The sequence below is a fragment of the Staurois parvus genome, unplaced genomic scaffold (assembly GCF_062004578.1).
Source record: "Staurois parvus isolate SC_StPar_1 unplaced genomic scaffold, SC_StPar_1.0 ptg001329l, whole genome shotgun sequence".
Lineage (NCBI taxonomy): Eukaryota > Metazoa > Chordata > Amphibia > Anura > Ranidae > Staurois > Staurois parvus.
Window position 1 is genome coordinate 1544607 of NW_028319125.1, and position 20434 is coordinate 1565040.

The 20434-nt window shown below is 41.5% G+C and overlaps 1 protein-coding gene across 1 annotated transcript in view; it reads right to left on the reverse strand.

Moving 5' to 3' along the window:
* Positions 1–5752: 5752 nt before the first annotated feature.
* The window catches only part of PTGER2 (prostaglandin E receptor 2), a 48366-nt gene continuing 33684 nt past the window's right edge, over positions 5753–20434 (reverse strand). The window contains exon 2 of the mRNA XM_089661365.1: positions 5753–11498. Within this exon, the coding sequence (XP_089517491.1) occupies positions 11178–11498 (321 nt within the window). The 3' untranslated portion in view covers positions 5753–11177. The remainder of the gene's footprint in view (positions 11499–20434) is intronic.

Here is a 20434-nt window from a genome sequence, read left to right on the forward strand (position 1 = left end):
GTGTGCAATCAGACTGAATTGTGTTTGGGCAACTGGTTAGACAAAAACATTTTATATATACATATATACAGTTGTATGTTATGTGCAATTAAACCATGGCAACATCTAATGTTTGTGTAGTATTATGTTCAGCAGACCGTGTTCTTCTATTGTTGTGACTTAGATGACGTTCAGAGCACATTTTATGCCCAATTCATGCAAAACTCCACGTAATCCCAAGGGGTTCACATACTTTTTTCTTGCAACTGTATAGGAGTAGGTTAGAAAAAATTGAAATACAATGTGGAAATAAATATATAGTTTTACATTTTGACCATAGATGCTTTAAACAGTGTTTGATCTGCTAGGCATTGGGAATGTTTTTAATAACACAGAATGAATTGTCGGAAGGGAAGTGCTGCAAGGTAATATCAAGAACACATCATGAGACCCCTGCATCAGTTCCTTATGTCACAAGCTGGGGTTCAAAATGAAGACCTGTCATATTGGAAACATTGCCTGATGTACTTTCCCAACATGTAAAGGCACCCCCAGGGTTACACATACCCCAAACCTAAAACCACTACTATCTATTTATGTGCAAAATAATCAGTCATCCTTTTAAACTGACATTTTCAATTTCTATTTAGTCTAAAGTAAATGTCTGAAAGAAAGTGCTTGCCAGTACTGTTTTCATTGCAGCTGGGAGTGCTCATTATGTTATATATAGAAGAATTTGGGTATGTTCCAATTACGTGTGGTATTGTGTTTATTTTTGCTGGATGCTCACATCTGGCAGCATCAAATAGGAAGCTTGCCAGCCTCAGGGAGAAAGATTAACTATTTTTTTTTTAATAAATAAATAAAACCCATAAAACAATGGAGTTCTGTAATTTGTAAAAACAAAAACAAAACAACCTAACAATATAAAAAAAAACTCCAAGTATGGCAATGTGTTCTCTGATTGGATGAGGTGGAAAGGAAGAGCAGTGATGGCAACTGGTAAAAGGAGATTTATGATCACAACACACTTTCACTGCAATAACAATACAAACAATCGTTATTTTTAACAATACAATATAAGCTTACTTGAAAAATCTCCTTTCATGTTGCATCTTAATAGCATCATGGGCCCCTGGGCAAAGTAATGCACTGGGGCCCCCAGCAGCCTGCCCCAATTTACACACCCGCTCTCAAGAATTAAAGTATAAATAATTGATAGAATTAAAAATTTATTAGTACTATTAATGAAATCAATTTTAAACAAAAATGTGCCATAAATCAAAGTCTAATAACGGCCATTCTGGGAAGACTTAGTAAAGAGTGCGGTTGTCCCGGCATATCCGGGACAGTTGACAAGTATGATGTATTGCAAAATTATCATGGGGCCCCCATGCACTTGGGGACCCTGAGCAACGTCCTGGAGTCACTGCATGCTTGGCACCTTCTCCTCTGCTGTTTGCCTTTCATTACTAAGGACTACATATCCCATGGTACCATGCTGCCTGCAAGCAGTGATTCCTGTACTGAATCTGCCTCAGGGTGCATAAAAATCAATGATTTTTTTAAAAAATAAAAAAAACTGATTTTTTTGATTTAAATCTGATTTTTTTGATTTTAAATCTGATTTTTTTAAATAAAATGCTTTTTGAGGAAAATATATTACCATCCAAAGGTTATTCCATCATGAAATAAAGATTCGTTTTTTAATTATGTAGAATAAGGCTGTATATGTTTAATGTTTTTGGTAAATAAATTCCATGAATCCATTCACAATGTCATGCTCTTCCAGAGGTTTTTGTACGATTATTGGGCAGTTTCTCTGCCTACAAGATATTATCACAGATGTCGGTTTACTTTTGCAGTTCTCAAAACTGAATTTGACTCAGCGGAGATCACATGCCTCTTCTTCACAGCAAAAATGTTATAACATGAACAGAGTTAAGAAAAAGACCTTCATCCTAACTTCTACAAACCTATGAATACAGAATCAACCCCTTCAGTGCTAAGTTTCAAGAAGTTCAGTGAATAGAATAGAAACAATATTTTTCTGATTGTTTGGAGTGGAATAGATCTGCACAAGAAGAAAGTGAAACTAAGTGTGAGGAGGAAGGGGCTGACAGTCTAAGTTTCTTACAATATATAGATTTTGTTTAGCCAAATTAGTTACAAACATGAATGTTTAAGCAAATCACATATGCTGGAATGTTATTGTTTCAGATGAATAAATCTATTTAAGTTGTTATTATTAAGGTAATGATTATTTTTCTCCTTCCTAAATACAACAGAAAAGTTGTCCAAATATGAATGATTAACCTATTAAACTGCGGATGAAAAAACTAATATGAAAAGTTATTTTAAAAATCTTCATCTACTTGTATATTAAAGTTATACCAGCAAGAATTAGTCTTTATGTAGAAAACTAGGATTTACATCAAGCCTTACTGACTAGTGATTTAAATCGTGATTTAAATCGTGATTTAAATCAGTTTGATTTAAATCAAATCCACCCTGATCTGCCTCCTGAATTTCCTCCTCTCATTATCTCTGTAGTTCAGAAGGCAGGCTCTGTGAAATGTGTGACACAGCACTGCCTAGTCACAGGACATAGTGACTACATGTCACAGAATTCAGGGAAGTAAATGTGTGGGATCTTCGCAATGTATGTTAGCAAACTTCAAGATTGTTCAGAATGATAGGAAAAGGCTAGAAATAATTGAAATACAGTGTGGAAATGCATATATATGATTTTACATTTTGGCCATAGATATGCTTTAGATTCCAAACTTTCTGCATAACATTTTGCTATTATCCTTAGAATGCAGATAAATACAGACAATATTCCTTTTGCCTAATTTTTATTTGTTTTTAATTTTTTTTGCAAAAGACTGAAAAAATTGATTTCCGTAGCTACACTCTTGCACACAAATTTCTGATTATCCTCAGAGCTCACGCTGACACAAGGAATTGAATCTCATAACATAACTGCTTGTTTATGACAAACATTTGTGCTTTGGTAGGATACCACATGTGGAATTTATGTGGTAACACATTTTGGAACTGGACCAGAGAAAATGAGAAGATAACTGACAAGCTGTGTGTGCAGCGGACCAGAATGAAAGTCTTCTTGGACAGTGACTCAGTTTGTTTAGGGAACACAGTCAGCTGGCTTTATGATTTTAAAATATTTTTTCCCTGTTTGTGAGTCATACAGTGTGAGTGTTATTTATTTATCTAATCTATTTAACAATGAAATGCCAATTAAAGTGTCAACATATTCTGCAGTGTACATGGAACAGTTCACATCAGGACCTGCCCCTGAGGGAACTGCAGTGTAACCCTGTCCCCCACCATCACATTACAGACATAATCACGCACACATACTAGGGCCAGTTTGGAAGTTGGTGACCCAAATGTTTTGAAGGACTGGAATGAAGGCACCTAAAGTTCATTCCTGGGCAAAAAAAATCCCACCCCTTTACCATTTGAAAAAATTCCTCTAAGGCACCTCCTTTCTTTAATCCAACCTGACCATCATATGTCTCTTGCTGATGCCACTTCCACTAATAGGGATCGGTGTCAGCACTGCACTTTTGGTCCTGCCACTGACTGGCCTGGTAATAGCTCCTTATCATGATGTAAGCCGTGTACCGGGGTGGGCTCCCCAGAATACAGTGAAGTCATGAACGAGGAAAGTAACCCCAACACCAGCTTTTGCCACAACAGAATTTTACTTAGATGTGGCAAATAAACACAACCACAAATGCTGGGAACATACAATAAATTTACATACACCCAGCCCAAAGGCTGAGACCCTTGTGCTGCACAGCACGGCGCCTTCTGATGGATGAAGGTAGAAAGTGAAGTAATTTACCTACTGGCTGGCACAACTAAGCTGCCACACCTTACCTGTTATTACCCTAAAAGAGCAGGAATCAGTGTATGGGTGTACGGTATGGGCCAGCCTGCGGTGCAGCACAACAGCTTACAATCTTACACAAATCTACAGTATTCCCCCTCCCATAACTGGTCCTGTAGCACTTGCCTGAGTATTCCTTCTGAGCAAAACACCAGTCTCGCTTGAATTTGTAGGATTTTTATCAGCTCTCCAATGTGAAATGTCACTTTAAGTTGTGGAGTCCTTCCAATAATCGGTAACAACACTTGCGGCCTGACACAAACAGAGACCCTAACTAACTATAGGCCTGGACTGAGTCTATAGGCGCCAACACTGAAATGAGGTGCGTGCACGATCTTACCAACCTGGGTCTGCTTTGCATCTGCTGGTGACTCTGAACAGAACAAATGTCTCTCCAACAAGCTTGCGATATTGCAGTGTATGCTGCGTTGTTCCTCTGCTCTCATCAGCATTACTGGCAGCAATCTTCCTTTCTCTGAACAGGATCAGGGTCTTGGACACGATCAGCTTCACTTAGCTGCAGCTCTGGTTACTGAGGGATGTTCTCACACCTGGATGTCATTGGATTCTCAGCTCACACGGCCCCTTCGTTCAGCACCGTTCAAAACATGGCTGCAGTCTCCTCTTCCTGTTCACTCCAACTCTGTGTGAAAACTCCACCTCTTCATGAATATACAAATATCTATGCAGTCTGAGGCTCTGTTAGAAAAACAGTGACATCTTGTGGCTAAACCGCAGAATGTCAGTCAAAACAATTTACTTCCACACAATCAGTGTTCAAACAATGAGAGCTGTTTCCCCATCTCACAATGACATCATGATGCCATTGGATTCTTTAAAACCTGTGAGGATTGTGCCAATGTACAGATAATAGAAAGTGTCCATGATACAAAGCAGCAACATCAGATCCTGTGATGAGGGAACGGGGAGTGGGTGAGAGCCGCACTGGCTATGTCTGTGGATGCAGGCAGGGTTACTTGAGATGGAGCCCACACAAGTGCCCCCATAGTAAGCAGCTTTCTATGGGGGCAGTCACCTAAGAGGAGGAGGCAGGAGCATGGGCGGGCAACTCCAGAAGAGGAGATTCGGGGCTTTTCTGTTCAAAACCATTGCACAGAGCAGATAAGTATGGGTTAGGATCACTTTAGGGTAGCAACAGACCAAAGTGGTCTCGGTGACCCAGATTTGGTGTGCTAAAACTTAGAACTCTGTTAGAGTTGGTACTCTGCAGCTCTGCTGGAAGCTTCACGTCCAGTTACTGCCAGAATCTTGACATACCTTGCCAGAGGAAGTGTGATCTTGATACATTTCAATTTAATAAATTTTTTTAAAGGGTCACATCTGAGATTATTATTATTATTATTATTATACAGTATTTATAAAGTGCCAATAGTTTGCTCAGCGCTGTACATTACAGAGGGGAACAGAACATGTGACAGAACAATACCAATACAATGCAAAACATGAGGGGATCGAGGGCCCTGCTCTTTCCAGCTTACAATCTAGGAGATAATATATTGTACTTTTCAAAGATAGGGGCTTAATACCGAGTACCCCCCTCCTGTCACCCTTTGCAGCTATAACAGCCCCTCCACTCTTCTGGTAAGTCTTTAGAATAAAATTTTGGAATGTGCCTGTGGGAATTCTGACCCATTCCGCCAAATGAACACTTGTGAAGTGGGTACCAAAAGTACATTGAAAAACCAAGCAAACTCCCAGATGAAGGGCAAAGAGTCACCAACCTTGGTGGGTTGATTTCACCCAAGAATCTTTAAGATAATACAAGAAGCTGGCAGGTTGGATAGCCTTTTTAATTATTCAAACCAGACCTAAAGAAAGAGCTTAACAAAATAATTTGTTTAATATATTTTATTACAAAATTTAAACAATAAACACAAGTTATATTTAATTAAATAATATATTTTCCTTGCTGTACAGATCATTGAAATATCCGTCATTAGATTGGAATGTAAGTGCATTTTACATACATCAAGTGTCAGGTGATATTGGTTCCTCCATAAATAGGAGTTGTAAACACATTTTTGGAATATAATCAAAACACAAAAACGAAGCATTCCTACATCATGGCATTCTGAAGGCACATATATATATATATTTTTTTTGTACCAGCAGAGAAAGTGATTAAAGTAATTGCCCACATTTCAGGATCAGAGGACACTTATTCATCATTTGATTTGCTCATGAAATTACCAGTTATACATTCAACAACATTTTGCTGGAATTGGTTTTAAACGTCAACATGTGGACCATTTAGGTGAAACATTCTAAAAAAAAAAATCATACAAATAAACAGTTTTTTTCAATCAGCGGGCTGAATGAGAAAAACTGAACAGATTCCCTCATCCACACAAGCAAGGTGGATGAAGGAATCCTCTCCAGTGTGCTATTGTATACTTGGGACTCCCCTGCTGTCAGAATACACTTATGGGCTGCAACGCTGATCGAAGGAAAATTTTCCATCAAGCCGGTTCGAGAGAAGTTGATCATTAGATTGACTTCTCTAGAACGGGAATGGTTATAGATGGGTAAAAAGTCAGCCAATCCCTGCTGAACCACCCACATTTAGCGCTTAGACGTTTACTAATTTCGTTGGCCTTTCTCAACCAGGGTGCCCAGGCACCTTGAGGTCCCTTGGCAAAATGTCTAAAAATTGTCCAAAACTTGTATACAAGCCACCGGGTGGAACAATCCTGCCTTTTAGTTACACAAAGCCACGAGTTTTCATTGTGCACCATTACGACCGTCTAGCCGCCGGCGTCTGACAACCAATGACATCATCAGTTGATAAGGAGGATGTCAGCTGCCCACACAGCATCCTAATTTGACCCTCCACCGCCCCTCTCCATCAGTATTGGGGTCACATTAGCTCAGTGATGGAGAAAAACTGAGAGAGAAGAGAAACATTGGAATACTAGTCGGTACCAGTGTGCAAAAGTGTATTTGCTTTGGAAGAATAAATCACCTCTAATGTTGGGTGTCCTACGTGTGTGGATGTTGCTGCCTTATATAAAAGTATTAGAATACTTTTTCCCGTTTTAGAATGGGGTGCCTCAAGACTGTCCATCATTTTAAAGGGTGCCTTGACTGAAAAGAGGTTGAGAAACACTGGACTAGAGTACTTGCCATTGAAATGAATAATCGCCCAAGTGTTAACACGGTTAGAGCTGAGGTGAGTTTTATACGCGCTTTTGACACGTTTAGTATTTTTTGACAATTTTTTGAGAGTGACATTTACCTGCCCCTAAACTGTGGTGCTGCTAAACTCTGATAAAGGCCTACGTGTGCGTGGACTCGTGTTTAAGAGCAGCAGTGTGCATGAGGCCTTTAAAGTAGTTTCTAACCAAGCCATTAAACATTGTCAGTGCTGACATGGAGATCACATGACTTTGCTGATCAACTCGATATGCACCTGGGAAAAAAAATACTTTTAAGCTCAATTGAGCCCTAATTAATTATTACTATAATACAGTCCGGCTGCATATATAGTAATATTTATATTATTTTTACACAGGGTGCAGCAATGGTTACAAGACCAGACCATTTCTCTCGCACAAACAGCAAACCCAACTCTACAGCTGTCTGACAAGCCACCCAAACACTGCTTTAGGCCCCTTTCACATGGACGTTCCCATCGGGTCCACCTATCTGTTTTTCAGGAGGCCCAGATCGAAACCACTATTCTCCGCTATGGAGCGGAGTTGACATGTATCCATTTACACCTTCCCAGGGGCGGACTGACAACTCATGGGGCCTCCGGGCAATAGGGGATCATGGGGCCCCTGTGTCCTTGCCCAAACTCAAAAAAGCCAATGAATAAGGTACCAGGCAGGGGCGGACTGACAACTCATGGGGCCCCTGGGCAATAGGGGATCATGGGGCCCCTGTGTCCTTGCCCAAACTCAAAAAAGCCTCCTACTGAGCCCAGGCCCTCCGGTAAAGTATAGCCACACTATCTCCATGGTATAAAAAACAAAAAGTAGATGTTAAAAGGTAGCAATGAGAGGCATCTGCGCATACCTTCAGACTGTCTTATCATTAAATCCACATTTCATGGCAATCAACAGATCACATGTCAACATTACCAGAACACTTTTGTTCCTTTTTTTTTTTCTTTTCAGTGAAAACACCTTTTCCTTGGGGGGGAAAAGAAAACACTGTTCCTGACAGGGGTGGACTGACAACTCATGGGGCCCCCGGGCAATAGGGGATCATGGGGCCCCTATGTCCTTGCCCAAACTCAAAAAAGCCTATGAAAAAGGTACCAGGAGCATCTCATGGGGCATCCTACTGACCCCGGGCCCTCGGGCAGTGCCTGAGTTTCCAAATGGTCAGTCCGCCCCTGCACCTGCCTACATCCAATCAGATCCACCAAAAGAAACAGACGTTCCCCTTCCATGCATTGGGTAGAAATGGATGGCAGTCGGATGTAAACAGGCCGTCCATTTACATCCGACCGCCCATAGAGGAGAGTGGTCTGTGTCATCCGCCTGCGGATCTTCATCTACCTGCTCGGCAGGGATCAGCGGACAGATTCCCTGCTGAACAAGCTGATCGCAGCTGCAGTCCATCCCATGTGAAAGGGGCCTTAATCAACAGTGCCGCTGCTCAGAGAGTGCTGTGATTAAGGGAGCCTATTAGATCGCTGGAGAGCCAGACCACCACTTTGTTTGAGAGAACAGCTGTCTGACTCTCCTACATGCCTCTGGCACAGGAAATTTTGATGCAGCACTTAGCAGAGTAAAAAAGTAAAAGCAAATATGGTATTGTACAGCAGCCTGACTGCAATACAGTAACAAATCATGACCCCCGGTTCACATCTATGCGGCCGTGCGGGCCATGTTTTGCACGGGCACGAGATCCCATTCATTTGAATGGACTCCCGTGCCCCGTGACACGCAGGGAAAGAAGTCCCTGCACTACTTTGGAAAACGCAGCCCGCACGGGAACCTCGAATCCCAGTACGATTGTGTTTTCTAGTGTGGGCAGCGTGCCATTAGAACTAATGGCACCCGCTCGCGGGTACGCATGTCTCTGTGCGGGTGGTGCGGCTGCATGGATTTTTGTTCGGATCCGCAGCGTCACCACCCGGACAGATGTGAACCGAGAGTTAGGGTTCAATTAGGTTTTGAGAAAATGATAAAAAGTGTATGTATCTAAATGCAAGAGCAAAAATAAATTATATTGCAGCTTTCTTGGATGTGATGGCTGCATTAGTTTTCTTTTTTCATCTTTTTTTCTTTTCATCTGGTGATCTGGTCAGAAGGTCTGTTAATTGTTACCTTTCTTTTACAGGTCCAGCAAAAATGGCAGTTAGAGGGTTGAGATAAACCATTTACAACTGACAGGGGTGCTTAAAATGGTCAGTCTTTATTCACTTTGAAGACTTATATCCCAAAAGGGGAGAAAATATGCTTTAACTGCTTAAAATGTGTTAGCTGGAACTCTGCTTTAATTTCATTAATTAAGTCCATCGAAATCTGCTAGTGTATTTTAACACTTCCCTCTACCCAGGTTGACAATACTGCTGTCCAGAATTGTCTCAGTTGCTCCTCCATTGGGTGGAACCATCCAGATCATCAGATGAAAAGATTAAAAAAAGAAAAACAATGCAGCCACCTTATTATTTAAGGACTGGTAATCTGCTAAAGAGCAAAGTTTTTGTTTTTGTGGGGGTGGGGATTTACCCCTCCCCCCAAATGTAAATAAATAGAATGATAGAATGTGCCTCTATAATCCTGCGGAGCCATTTCAAGCTCAATGCACCCTTAAAGTGTTACTAAACCCACAACCGTAAACAATAAAATCAGTCTGTATATGGATCCATTATGTAAGAAGGCTGTTTGATCCTGTCTTCTCTAATTCTCTCCTTCTTTTGCAGTCCTCAATGCATCTACCATAGCACAAAGCAGCAGTGGTAAGTCTGCACATGCTCTGTTATGTGTTTTGCTAGGGAGTTGGTTTTTTTTTTCTGGGAGGGTGCATCTGCACATGCTCAGTTTAGTGTATATTGTTAGAGGGTTTTTTTTTCTTTGGTAGGGTGCATGTGATCAGCACAGGGCCGACAGCACTGTCCAGACAGAAGGTTATGGGTCATGCAGCCTCATAGGACAGTCCAAGGAGAATGAAAACTTCTCCTTCAAGATTAACCAGTGCTTGGCTGGACATTGATAGAAGTCACAAGACTGCTATATACTGCCGAGAAAAAGTATTTGGCAGTTTATAATTGCTAAAATAATTGCTTTCCCATGTTTTGTGTACTGTGGGAGACCAGATATATTGAATGCAGGGTCTGTGGAGACCAAATATAGTGAATGCAGGGTCTGTGGAGACCAGATATAGTGAATGCAGGGTCCGGGGAGACCAGATATAGTGAATGCAGGGTCCTGGGAGACCAGGTATAGTGAATGCAGGGTCCGGGGAGACCAGATATAGTGAATGCAGGGTCTGGGGAGACCGGATATAGTGACTGCAGGGTCCGGGGAGACCGGATATAGTGAATGCAGGGTTCGGGGAGACCAGATATAGTGAATGCAGGGTCCGGGGAGACCAGATATAGTGGGTGCAGGGTCCGGGGACACCGGATATAGTGACTGCAGGGTCCGGGGAGACCGGATATAGTGAATGCAGGGTCCGGGGAGAGCGGATATGTTCAATGCAGGGCCTAGGGAAACCAGATATAGTGAATGCAGGGTCCGGGGAGACCAGATATAGTGAATGCAGGGTCTGGGAGACCAGAAATAGTGAATGCAGGGTCCGTGAAGACCAGATATAGTGAATGCAGGGTCCGTGGAGACCAGAAATAGTGAATGCGGGGTCTGGGGAGACCAGAAATAGTGAATGCAGGGTCGTGGGTTTAGTAATACTTTAAAACCAACCAAAATCACCTTCATTCTTAATTTTCCTTGTATATTGCCTTCAATAGATTTAGCTAAAATGGCAATTTGTGAAGACTTTTTTGTGATGAGACACCTCTTAATTTTGCTCATCACTGCTCGCTGCCAAGCCACACCATCATCAACAGGGTGCAGTACTGCTATGTTTTTGGTGTAGAGTTTAACCATTTGTCATGCTTGTTCTTTCTGTCCTGTCCACGGGTATTCGCCGAGTAGATTCCATATTCTCATATCGCTCCAATACAGAGAATTGTATGACTTTCCATAACTTTGGTCGGTATCTACTTCTGTAAGTGCCCAAATGCCTTCCGAAGTGCTTTTAAGATGCAAGTTGCATCTGCCTTTATAGACAAAAATAATTGTTCCTATGTGTCTGTTTTTTCTCCCCATGCAATCTTATCCCCATCAGCTACACCCTTCTCCCGGGCACTCCCATATGTAGTGTCTATATTTATCTTGGTGTTCGTTGTTAGATGGGTATTGAGAGAGGGGAAGTTTGAGATGCTCTTGTTTTTGAAAGAGGTCTGGCAGCATATAACTAAACGCATCACCCTGAGAACAGAAGGTCGCAGGACGGTGAAAATCCATGGGTCTATGATAGAATTCACAGACAGGAATCTGAGCGCTAAAAGGTCCAGCGTGTCTTCACCTTTGTCACCGGCAACTCTGTTGATGTACGCTCTGATCTGCAAAACAAGTAAAACACAACAGTGGCATTAAAACTGGCAGTCTGGAAAGTAGAAATAAAACTTTATATAGTCAATATGTCTGTGAAGGTTTCCATTTATTCATGTTGTTGCAAAGCTAGTAGTAGTTGGTCACATTCAGGCCCCTTCCACATGGGACAGACTCCGCTTTGCTCAGCGGGGAGAATGCCCACTGATCCCCTGTAGAGCTGGGCAGAGCAGGAGGATGACAAGTACAGGTCCACTTCACTTATGTAGAGCGGACACGGACATAGCCTGCTCTGCTCTATGGGCAGCTGGGTGTATATCGAACGGCTTGTCCATTTCCCCCCCAGCTGCCCTCTAATCCAATCCGCTCAGACAGAGGGGAAGAAAGGATCCCCTTAAATTTTTTTTTTTTTTTAGCGGATTGTTTAAGATTGGAGGTAGGCAGGTGTAAGTCCGCTGCTCCATAGAGGTGAATGGAGGGTCCATTTGGGACCACCTTAAAAACAAACAGATGGTCCCGCTTGGACTTGTAAAAGAGTGTGTGTATAGGGAAGGTCCTATCATGTGGGTTTTTTTTAGTTTTGTTTTTGCTGTTTCTTGCTAGTTTTCCTTTCCTTCCCTTCCTGTCTTGGAGATGCAACAATTTGATGGGGAGTCTACCCAAAGTGAGGGGCATTCCCATCTAAGACAATTGTCAAAAGATCCTTTATCCTCTGGAAGATTTCTCTTCACCTCTTACACTCATGACAGCTCTAAAGCTTAGGACAGTTCATCACTTTCTGTCTCTGGTCAACAAGACACATGAAGGGTGAATCCAACCAGTGGGGATATAGATATCAGTAAAAACTTGGCAAAGAGTGTAGCTCTTCTCCCCTCTATCAAAAACAAAATGTAAGGGCTGGTTCAGACAGTAATGGTAAAATGGCACTTTTTCTGTACAGATAGTGTCAGTTCTGGATGAAGTTCCTGCCAGTGGTGCCTTGAACTCTAAAGCTCAGAGCACTGTTACTTTTTTAACTTTATTAACATGTTATAGTGTGACATTTTGCGGCTCAGCTATGGTGCAAATTAGCTTGAATACTAAACCATACCCAAATAATTTTCTGTATGTAGGCAAGTGCAGTCTGCTTTTTCCACTGTAGGTGGCTTTCAACAGGAGTGGTACTGCAGCTGGAGAGGAAGCCAAGAGAGACTTTGTTCCTCTATGGTTCCCCCTGGGCCTCTGGAGCAATGTGCCGGCTGGCTATGCTGCTGGTGGCCATCTTGGGTCAAGCAGAGTCTTTTTAAGTCCTTGCCCCCCTAGATTTTGGAGCATGTTTATAAAGTGGCTAGTATAGGGAGCGTTTACCCATCTGCAAGGGACAGCACTAGCAGTAGGGAGAGGTTCCGGAGGAGAAGGGAAAGCATAGGGCCTATGCCTAAACCTCTGCAAGCTCCCTCTTGGGTTGGATAGTCCACTCCATGCCTCACTCTGCCTCCCTTGGCAGGCACTACCTTCAGCTTAGGCCCACTACTGCTACTGCCTGCTGCATTGACTGTGAGTTGACCCCGCCGGGTTGTTGTATCTGTTCTGCAAGTTCTTCAGTACACTGTTTGCTTCACTCCAGGGCTTGTTGTCATTACTGCCAGGTGTAGCCCATACTTATATGCCCATCCAACTTTAAGATCAATGGCCTGCGGTCAGTGGGTGCCATGTTGTGTCTGGGCCTGCCCTTTCATTAGTGAGGAAGACCAACTCCACAGTTTCAAATTAGAATTTTTTCACAGGTATTACTCAACTAAGGATTTTTCACAAACTCTAGGCTATTTTTCTATAGAAAGGTATAATTTTTCTAAAATTGCAGTAGAGCTGATTTTAGTTATATAATTTTTTTTTTACGGTTTGCTTTCTTACTACCTACAGTTGCAAGAAAAAGTATGTGAACCCCTTGGGATTACGTGGAGTTTTGCATGAATTGGGCATAAAATGTGCTCTGAACGTCATCTAAGTCACAACAATAGAAGGACACAGTCTGCTGAACATAATACTACACAAACATTAGATGTTGCCATGGTTTAATTGCACATAACATGTAAACATTTACAGTGCAGGGAGGAAAAAGTATGTGAGGCCCTAGCTTAATGACTTCTCCCAGAGCTAATTGGAGCCAGGGGTGAGCCAACCTTGACTCCAATCAGTGTGATGATATTGGATGTGTTGCTGACAGCTGATCTGCCCTTGAAACCAGTAAACCCAAAACAGGTGTGTGTTTTTTAAGAAGAACTGTCTGATGTGAACCATGCCTCACAGAAAAGAGCTCTCAGAAGACCTACGATCAAGAATTGTTGACTTGCATGAAGCTGGAAAGGGTTACAAAAGTATCTCCAAAAGCCTTGATGTTCATGTGTCCATGGTAAGACAGACTGTCTACAAATGGAGAAAGTTTAGCACTGTTGCTACTCTCCCCAGGCATGGTCGTCCTGTAAAAATGACTGCAAGAGCACAGCGCAGAATGCTGCATGAGGTAAAGAAGAATCCCAGAGTGTCAGCTAAAGACCTACAGAAATCTCTGGCACATGCTAACATTTTTGTTGACACATCTACAATAAGGAAAACATTAAAGAAGAATGGAGTACATGGGAGGACACCACGGAGGAAGCCATTGCTGTCCAAAAAGAATATTGCAGCACGTTTGAAGTTTGCAAAAGAGCACCTGGATGTTCCACAGCACTACTGGCAAAATATACTGTGGACAGATGAAACCAAGATTGAGGTGTTTGGGAAGAACACACAACACTATGCGTGGAGAAAAAAAGGCGCAGCACACCAACATCAAAACCTCATCCCCACTGTAACACATGGCAGAGGGAGCATCATGGTTTGGGGCTGCTTTGCTGCCTTAGGGCCTGGACGGATTGTTGTCATTGATGGGAAAATGAATTCCAGAGTTTATCAAGACATTTTGCAGGAAAACGTACGACCATCTGTCCGCTAACTGAAGCTCCACAGAGGATGGGTGATGCAACAGGACAATGACCCAAAGCATACAAGTAATTCAACAAAACAATGGCTGCAACAGCACAGAATACGCCTTCTGGAGTGGCCCAGTCAGAGTCCTGACCTCAACCCGACTGAAATGCTGTGGCATGACCTTAAGAGAGCGATTCACACCAGACATCCCAATAATATTGCTACACTGAAACAGTTTTGTGAAGAGGAGTGGTCCAAAATTACTCCAGATCGTTGTGCAGGTCTGATCTGCAACTACAGGAAACGTTTGGTTGAGGTTATTGCTGCCAAAGGAGGGTCAACCAGTTATTAAGTCCAAAGGTTCACATACTTTTTCCTCCCTGCACTGTGAATGTTTACATGTTATGTGCAATTAAACCATGGCAACATCTAATGTTTGTGTAGTATTATGTTCAGCAGACTGTGTTCTTCTATTGTTGTGACTTAGATGACGTTCAGAGCACATTTTATGCCCAATTCATGCAAAACTCCACGTAATCCCAAGGGGTTCACATACTTTTTCTTGCAACTGTATACATTTAGCATGTCTAGTGGTATATTTTTTTGCATGAAATGGCAAAAATAGCATATTCTGCAGCCTCCCCTGTAAAGCTGGAATTTGAAGATTATGCTGCAAAGAGCTGATGTTTGGGTCTCGCATCATGGATAAATAACGAGGGTGATTCAGTTTTCCTACAGGAACCACTCTGTGCTCCTAAAAGCACCATTACAAGACCTGAAATTAGCCATAAAGCCAATCCTGGTCAATCTTTAAACCACCTAAGTGGTCTCAGGATGGGGCTATCTCTAGTCATTAGATAACATTTATCTTCTTTCAGACATTAGTTTTACAAAAGTAATTGGTAATGGACTGATGAGTAAATTACCTTGTCGGTTAGTGGAGAATGAAAAAACATCTAAACACAATTGTCATCATGTATGCATTAAAAGGATTTTAAAAGGCAAATGTACTCATAATGACCATAATGACCAGTTAGGAATGTTTACCCTCCATAGAAAGATGGAATTTGTTTCCTATGAGCAATAAAACCTATTAGAACATTTTCCATACAAAATACTGCAGTCTTCAACAACAGAAGATCCAAGTTTGTATCCATCATGACCTTGCTATAGGACATCAAACTTTTCTTGCATTGATTCCATGATGTTCCTGAAATAAATAATGACTGAAAAATACAGCTCCCTCCACAATGTTAAAAAAACTAGAAGACAACAAAAAAAAACGTATGGGGGTGCCAGGTACTCTTTAAAAGCATAGTCTACCCAAAAGTGGTATTTACAGATATTTGGGGTATTTTACTAAGACTGGAGAGTGCAAAATCTGGTGCAATGATGCAGAGAAACCAATCAGCTTCCAGGTTTTATTGTCAAAGCTTAATTGAACAAACTGAAGTTAGAAGCTGATTGGCTCCCATGTACAGCTGCACCAGATTCTGAGTGCTCCAGTTTTAGTGAATCTCCCATTGTCTATTACAAATGCACTGCCAGACAGGTCAAATAGAGGTTGGAAACACTATGAGCTGTATGCCCTTCTGCCTTTAGCATCCACATGAATGCGGACTACATTCAGCTAGGGAACCTGTGTTAGGGGCATGTGTAGATGGGTTTTTGCTTGCGTCAATCAGGTTTTGATTGTCCATACAGGTCTATGGGAATACAAAACACTTAAAAGAAAAGTTTGCACTATATAAAAAAACAAACATACATACTCACCTCCATGCTGCAGCTTTAAGCCAGAGAACTGAGCAGTCATATGACTGTTGATCTCTCAGTTCTCTGTCAGCTCAGAACAGAAAGTGATGACTGTCTGCTCTCTGTTCTACTGCTTACTGGAGCTCCAGACTGTCAATCTGGCAGCTAGGTGGATCCAGACAATATGGTCAAGATCAGGGGTGGACTGACAACTAATGGGGCCCCCGGGCAATAGGGGATCGTGGGGCTCCTATTTCCTTGCCCAAACTCAAAAAAGCCTATGAAAAAGGTACCAGGGGCATCTCATGGGGCCCTCTACTGACCCTGGGCCCTCGGGCAGTGCCCGAGTTTCCAAATGGTCAGTCCGCCCCTGGTCAAGATGCTTCCAAAGCCTGGAGCCGCTCTTTGACTTCAACCAATAGCAGCCCATTGTCAGCTGATTCTGAGTCACAAGAGTACAATAGTAAGTGCATTTCTGTGACCCAGAAGAGACGTATGACCAAAAAAGCTTTGACCATACTTCTCTTTTAAAGCAAGTCAAATGCAGGTCAGAAGCTGGTCAACTGTGGGTCAAAAACATTTGTCATTGAATACTAAATGGTCTCAAAAAGCATCTCGAATTGATGTCATCGACACAAGCCCAAAGCCTGTTGACACATGTCCTTAGGGCCCATTCACACTGGAATGCAGCGAGGGAGCGCCACTTTCCTGCACAGCTTCCTGCACCACATCCTGATCGCAATGCCCTTGCGAACTGCTGTGGGGGTCAGTTCAAAGTTAACAACACCCCAAACGCAGGTTGCAAATGAATTGCGTTTGCCCGCACCAGATTGCATGGTAGAAAAGCATCATGCGATGCTGTTGCCATGCATTTCAAAATGTAGTACATACACTACTTTTGGTGTGGTGCAGTGAGATTTCAGCCCCTTCCAAATGGATAGGGCTGAAATTGCACTGCACAAAACTGCAAGTGAATCACACAGAGACCGCACAGTGTTCCTGTGCGTTTCATATGCAGTTCCTAGTGTGAATGGGCCTCTAAACCCCAAAATGATCCCCTACATCTCTTTCATGGCTGGTCTTGATAGCATGGAAGCTGAAAAAACAATACCAAGGTACAGATTTACTATAATATGTGCTGTTTTCTCATCACAAAAACTTCCCTTTGATGGCACTGAATGTAGCTTGATAACTTGCCTTATGATATGAGCAGTCCCCCCCCCCCTTTTTTTTTTAATGCAAATGGTTAAAACTAAATTGGAAAGAAATGTTGCCACTCTGTAAAAACAAGCAGACATGGCTTTTTGAATCTTATTTGGCCCTTTGCATTGGACAGGAAATCCGGCTATTTGAAGAAAGCAATGCAATTGTAATATTCTCCTGAATTCTTTTTTTCTGTTCTCATTGTGTTGTAACTTGTAAAAGAATGTTATATGTTAGTCAGATTTGTACTTCGTCCCGTATAAATATTGTCCTTGAAGACTAAAAAAAAAGTTTACAGCAAAGGCTTATCCGGCTCATTTCTTTCCAAACCACCCCAATCCTTCCAGATTCCCAACACAGCTTTTATCCAAAATATCTGCACTGGGCCTCAGTTAACCCAAGTATGTGGTAGAAAAATTCTGCTGCTTTAACAACCAGTCAGAACCTCCTTAATGTGGCCATGGACGGGTAGATGTATTTCTGAGCTACATGTGGTGATCCCTGGCTGGACTACAACCCACAACTATGGTGCTGCCATTAATTATCAAGCCGTCATTTCTCACAATGTTTTTCCCATCAGAATGCTCAATTTACAGAATAAATGTCTCGAGGGTGTGGAATCATTATTTACTGCATGAAATAGATACCTTATAAAACTTCTCGATTTTTTTTCTTCCTTTATATCTTTTATTAAATGTTCTTTTAAGAAAAAAATACGTTACAAAACCATCATAAATGTTTTTACATCATACATATAAACTTTATCCCTACAACCACCCCAACACACCCCTGTCCTATTTAATCGTATCCTCTTTTTCCCCTCCTATTAATCTAGTCATATATGTAGATCTATTTAACCATTTAAATTCCCTGGTATTACTATCGGGGGACCTTTTCATTTTTAAGTATTTTTCTAAAGTTCTAAACTCATACCATTTACCCCAAATCTTTCTAGACTTTTCCATTTCATCTTTCTCCATGTAACAAAGTTCCTCCATCCTACCAACATATTCTACTCTGCCTATCCAATCCCTCATTGTTGGTGGAACCTGGGCCTTCCAAAACCTAGGAATTAAACCCTTTGCTGCACCAATCAGATGATATAATAAACTGTTTTTATACTGTTTTATCGACAACTCTGTTCTATAGAAAAGACATACCCATGGATCCTTCTGGATAGATGTCCCCCAAATCTCCTGTATATGATAAATTATCTCCTGTCAATTTTTGGGCATTCCCGCCATATATGAGCCATTGTCCCTATTGAATATATAGAATAAAAGGACAAAATTCTGTTTGGGTACAAACAGCAATAGACTGTTAGGATCTCACAAACTACAAAGTATACAGAGGTTAGATTGGCTAATCTAAACAGTAGAAACAGATTGAGGTTCGGAAAGGCTTACTAAATAAAATGTCCATTCAACTTATTTTGAAGTGTTTGCTTATCTAAAAACCAATCTGAACAAATCTCATTGAGCACTCAGGCTACTCTGTTCACACCTGATTGCGCGAACAAGCACCATAGAGAACAACTGATTTTTTAAGTTTGAATATTTTTGGAGCTTCAAGCTACAAATTGCTCAAATGCAAAGTTAATGTCAAAGATGCTCTCTGCAATTCAAGCAACGTAGGATATTTTAATTTATTGCAGCCATCTGCTGGTGGGTAGCCACAATCTGCGACTTGGCCAGCTAATTCTATCCAGATATCACAGCCATTCTAAAGTCACAACATTACAAATCATTAGTAACACCTCATCTGGAATATGCAGTTCACTTTTTGCACCAATTCACAAAAAGAAAATCTGAGAACTGGACAAGTGCAGAGAAGGGCAACCAAACTGATAAGAGGCATGGAGGAGCTCAGCTATGAGGAAAGATTAGAGGAACTGAATTTATTCTCTACTGAGAAGAGGAGATTAAGGGGGGATATGATCTCCATGTATAATACATAAGGGGGGATATGATCAACATGTAAATACATAAGGGGGGGATATGATCTCCATGTATAATACATAAGGGGGGATATGATCTCCATGTATAATACATAAGGGGGGATATGATCAACATGTATAATACATAAGGGGGGGATATGATCACCATGTATAATACATAAGGGGGATATGATCTCCATGTATAATACATAAGGGGGGATATGATCTCCATGTATAATAGATAAGGGGGGATATGATCTCCATGTATAATACATAAGGGGGGGATATGATCTCCATGTATAATACATAAGGGGGATATGATCTCCATGTATAATACATAAGGGGGGATATGATCACCATGTATAATACATAAGGGGGATATGATCTCCATGTATAATACATAAGGGGGGATATGATCTCCATGTATAATACATAAGGGGGATATGATCTCCATGTATAATACATAAGGGGGATATGATCTCCATTTATAATACATAAGGGGGGGTATGATCTCCATGTATAATAAATAGGGGGGGATATGATCACCATGTGTAATACATAAGGGGGATATGATCTCCATGTGTAATACATAAGGGGGGATATGATCTCCATGTGTAATACATAAGGGGGGCTATGATCTCCACGTGTAATACATAAGGGGGGATATGATCTCCATGTGTAATACATAAGGGGGGATATGATCACCATGTGTAATACATAAGGGGGGATATGATCACCATGTGTAATACATAAGGGGGGATATGATCTCCATGTGTAATACATAAGGGGGGATATGATCTCCATGTGTAATACATAAGAGGGGATATGATCTCCATGTATAATACATAAGGGGGGATATGATCTCCATGTGTAATACATAAGGGGGGATATGATCTCTATGTGTAATACATAAGGGGGGATATGATCTCCATGTGTAATACATAAGGGGGGATATGATCTCCATGTATAATACATAAGGGGGGATATGATCACCATGTGTAATACATAAGGGGGGATATGATCTCCATGTGTAATACATAAGAGGGGATATGATCTCCATGTATAATACATAAGGGGGGATACGATCTCCATGTATAATACATAAGG